The 4,923-nt window shown below is 40.3% G+C and overlaps 1 protein-coding gene across 1 annotated transcript; it reads right to left on the bottom strand.

Moving 5' to 3' along the window:
- Nucleotides 1-2,837: 2,837 nt before the first annotated feature.
- Nucleotides 2,838-3,788, bottom strand: LOC130277513 (olfactory receptor 1S1-like). Its single transcript, XM_056528190.1, has one exon. The coding sequence runs from the start codon at nucleotides 3,786-3,788 to the stop codon at nucleotides 2,838-2,840; it is 951 nt and encodes a 316-aa protein (XP_056384165.1).
- Between the last annotated feature and the right edge of the window lie 1,135 nt (nucleotides 3,789-4,923).

Genomic DNA, 4,923 nt, shown 5'->3' with positions numbered 1-4,923 from the left:
AAAAATAAAAAATAAAACACATGGCATTCTATTTTGGAAACTACACCCCTCAAGGAACGTAACAAGGGGTACAGTGAGCCTTAACACCCCACAGGTGTTTGACGACTTTTCGTTAAAGTCAGATGTGTAAATGAATTTTTTTTCACTAAAATGAATTCCCCCCCCAAATTGTACATGTTTACAAGGGCCCCCCGAAATGTGTAACCCCATTGCTTCTCAGTATTGAAATAACCCATGTGTGGACGTCAAGTCCACTGAGGGCGCACTACAATGCTCAGAAGAGAAGGAGTGACATTTGGCTTTTAGAAGACAAATTTTGCAGAAAATGGTTTTTGCGGAAGCCCCTATGGTGCCAAAATAACAAAAAAAAAACACATGGCATACTATTTTGGAAACTACACCCCTCAAGGAACGTAACAAGGGGTCCAGTAAGCCTTAACACCCCACAGGTGTTTGACGACTTTTCGTTAAAATCAGATGTGTAAATGACATATTTTTTCCCTAAAATGCAGTTTTTCCCCCAAATGTTACATTTTTACAAAAAGGTAATAGGAGAAAATGCCCACCAAAATTTGGAACCCCATTTCTTCTGAGTATGGAAATACCCCATGTGTGGACGTCAAGTTCTCTGCTGGTGCACTACAATGCTCAGAAGAGGAGTCACATTTGGCTTTTGGAAAGCAAATTTTGCTGAAATGGTTTTTGGGGGGCATGTTGCATTTAGGAAGTCCCTGTGGTTTCAGAACAGCAAAAAAAAAAAACATATGGCATTCTATTTTGGAAACTACACCCCTCAAGGAATGTAGCAAGGGGTACAGTGAGCCTTAACACCCCAAAGGTGTTTGATGACTTTTCGTTAAAGTTGGATGTGTAAATGGAAAAAAAAAATGCTGGTATTTCCCCAAATTTTTTATTTTTACAAGGTATTATACGAGAAAATGCCCCCCAAAATTTGTAACACCATTTCTTCCGAGTATGGAAATACGTGGATTTAAAGTGCTCTGTGGGCGAACTACAATGTTTAGAAGAGGAGCGCCATTGAGCTTTTTGGAGAGAGAATTTGTTTGGAATGGAAGTCGGGGGCCATGTGCATTTAAAAAGCCCCTATGGTGTCATAACAGTGCCCCCCCCCACGTGACCCCATTTTGGAAACCACACTGCTCAGAGAATTTAATAAGGGGTGCAGTGAGCATTTACATCCCACTGGTGTTTGACAGAACTTTGGAACAGTGGGCTGTGCAAATGAAAAATTAAATTTTTCATTTTCACGGACCACTATTCCAAAAATATGTCAGACACCTGTGGGGCATAAATGCTCACTGCACCCCTTATTACATTCCGTGAGGGGTGTGCTTTCCAAAATGGGGTCACATGTTGGGGGGGGCTGCATTGTTCTGGCACCTTGGGGGCTTTGTAAGCGCACATGGCTTTAAATTCGGGACAAATTTTATCTCTAAAAGCCCAATTGTGCTCCTTCACTTTGAGCATTGTAGTTCGCCCGAACAGCACTTTATATCCACATATGGGGTATGTGCTTACTCAGAAGAAATGGGGTTACAAATTTTGGGGGGCTTTTTTTTCCTAATAACTCTTGTGAAAGGTAACGCCAGCATTTTAGTGAAAACATTTTTTTTTTTCATTTTCCCATCCAACTTTAAGGAAAATTCGTCAGCAAAGCATTTTACGTCCACATAATGGGTATTTTCGTACTCAGGATAAATTGCGTTACAAACTTTGGGGGTCTTTTTTTCCTTCTTGTGAAAATAAAAAGTTATAAATTTTTTTACACTAACATGCTGGTATAGACCCCAAATTTTTGTAAGGGATAAAAGGAAAAAAAGCCCACCCAAGCGCAATTGCTCCCGAGTACGGAAACACTCTATATGTGCTTTCCTCGAAATACTACAGGGCTCACCAAGAGAGAGAGCGCCATGCACATTTGAGACCTAAATTAGGAACCACTGCACAGTGATCTCCAAACTGAACCCCTCTAAATCTTGCAAAACTACAAATCCCAGCATGCCCAAACAGCAAACCGCTGTCTGGGCATGCTGGGAGTTGTAGTTTTGCAACATCTGGAGGGCTACAGCTTAGAGACCACTGTCCTCCACTAAGTGGAGGATCGCCACTGGTAATGGACCTCCGGCACCGGTCCCATCACAGTTCCCATACTTTGCTCGGACTACTGTGGGTGGACAGAGCATGGGAACCGAACTTTAACCACCCCCACTGCCCCGATCTGCTATTGGTCGGTCGCTTCTGACCAATAGCAGATCGGGGCCTCAGGACCCCCCTCGACAATATGCCGGGATGCCTACTGAATGATTCCAGCAGGCATCCCAGTCTGGTCCCTGCTGAAATGTATTCCCAACTCCAAAATATAAGTGCACAGGATATGACAAGCTGGCAAGTCTACATACTGCACTTCATTCATTTGGGGAATTTTTTTCTCCAAGGTCTCCCAGTGGTCAGACCTTCACTAATCAGGTTGTTATTCAGCCGTGTGGATAGGGGATACATTTTGGGTATGAGAATGCCTTTAAATAGCTGAGATTAGCGTTTGCCCCAATTCTGGACATAAATGCACATAAGACACATGATTCCAATCAGCGGTTGAAGCAGGACATTGCTGGGATCACCAATTGGATGAATGGATATGTGATGTGATGTTACCAAAACCCAGTAGGAATCGGGAAAGAGGAAGTTGTTGTTTTTTTCTAATAACCCTAGCCCCCCAACCAGATTTTAAGCTTTCTGCTAGACTACCCCTTTAAAGATAACCAGATCTGTAATATCTAATATGAATAACAGAAACATATTTTTGCCTTTTCTTATGTTTATTTGAGTGTTTTACATTTTTCTTTCTTATACATAAAGAGCTTCTTCATGGCCCCAGTAATCTCCTGGTTTTTGAAGCTGTAAATAATAGGATTCATTATGGGGGTTACCACAGTGTACATTAAAGTCCGAAATTTGTTTTCATCCCGCAAATTTTTAGAAGATGGCACCAAATATATCGCAACTAGAGTTCCATAATATGTGCAGACACCAGCCAGGTGAGAGCTGCACGTTGAAAAAGCTTTTCTGCGGCCGATCACAGAAGACATTCTGAGAATGGCGACAATGATACAAATATAAGAAACAATAACAAGCATAAATGCAAGAAATATCATAAACAGTGATAACACAAAGTCATACCAGGAAACCAAGGCAATGTTTGAAGTTGAAAGCTGCAGGATTGGAGCTATGTCACAAAAGAAATGGTCAATGACATTGGATTCACAAAACTCTAGCTGGTACATTAATATAATCTCACTTGTTATGAGTATAAAGGCTACAAACCAAGAAGAACAAACCAGCTGCAAACAGTTTTTTGGATTCATAATCATGGCGTAACGTAAAGGATGGCAGATAGCTAGATACCTGTCGAGTGACATAACTATTAGGAGAAGTGACTGTGTAAACCCTGAGAAACAAAGAATATAATACTGAAATATACAATGGTAGACGTGTATCCTCCCCATTTTCCTCAGAATGACGTCTAGCAGGGGAAATACGGCATTTGATGTGGACAGGATATCCGCAAGAGCCAAGTTTTTTAAGAAAGTGTACATAGGATGTTTCAGGTTCTGACTTACAGAAATTAGTAAAACAATGAGGAAATTCTCGCTCAGGATTACAATAAAGAAGAGAAGGAATAGGAGAAAGGGCAAAATCTGGAAATCCTGGAAGCTGAAGAATCCCAAAAGTACAAATTCAGTAACCTTGGTCTGGTTATTCTGGCACATGTTTTATATCACTGTAGGGTTTTCTTAACCTGTAAAATTAGAAACCAACGGTATTAGATACACAGAGTGTTCAGAAAGTCTTCAGACCCTTTAACTTTTTTCACATCCCACCAATCTTCACTGAATACTTCATAATGACAAATGTTTACTAATTTATTGAAAAGGAAAAACAAAAATTTGTCATAAACATAAATATTCAGACCCTTTTCTAAATTTAACTCTGGCTCCTCCCATTTCATTTCTGAGATGTTTCTACAACTTGGAGCCACTTGTGGTCAATTCAGGTGATCGGACATGATTTGGAAAAACACAGCCCTGTCTATATAAGGTCTTGATCCACCTGATAATGCTCATTAGAGCATATAAATGAGCCATGAGGTGGAAAGAACTGCCTGTAGAGCTCAGAGACAGGATTGTGTGGAGGCGCAAAGAATCTGCCTCCACAAAGAATCTGAAAGGTTCTGAAGACTTTCAGAATGCATTGTGTTTTGGATATTTTCCTATTATTTGTATTCACTTACAGTTCTAGTGAACTGCATTGATCTATGTGCTCTTCTCTCTATTGGCAGAGCCTGCTCCAGATAGGCTCTATCAATAGAAGAACCCCAAAACAGTGAAGAACCCCTGAGCAGTGGATTGCCGCTACTAATGAATCTGTACGGTGAATGGCATAAACGTAAAACAATACTAAAATCTAAAATTACTAATTACATCCCAGAAAATAGAATACAGAAGTGATCAAAAAGTCCCATCAAAACAACGATGGAACCAATAAAAACTACAGATCACATTGCAAAAAATTAGCTCCCATACCTCTCCACATACGGACAAATAAAAAAGTTATAGGGGTCAGAATAGGACAATTTTAAGAATACTTATTTAGTAAAAAAAAAAAGTTTAAATGGGCACTGTCAGATACAAAAATCTTTGATATGTTGTAAAGCATGTATAACCAATTGGTTTTGCATTCGGTTTCATTAGAAAATTTTCAGTATTTCACACTGAAAAAGCCAGTCAAAGAATTCTCCCCCCCTGCTTGCTTGGACACATACTAGTCCTGCTGTGTCCATGCATCATCACCTATGTGATGGACACACTTCCTTGATTGACAGCTGTGAGCGCAGGGCTCACAGCT

The sequence above is a fragment of the Hyla sarda genome, chromosome 6, assembly GCF_029499605.1.
Source record: "Hyla sarda isolate aHylSar1 chromosome 6, aHylSar1.hap1, whole genome shotgun sequence".
In the NCBI taxonomy this organism is placed as follows: domain Eukaryota; kingdom Metazoa; phylum Chordata; class Amphibia; order Anura; family Hylidae; genus Hyla; species Hyla sarda.
This window is presented reverse-complemented; position numbering and strand designations above follow the sequence as displayed.

Coding starts and splice junctions, on each gene's coding strand:
- LOC130277513 (XM_056528190.1), bottom strand. CDS start 3,788: ATGTGCCAGAATAACCAGACCAAGGTTACTGAATTTGTACTTTTGGGA.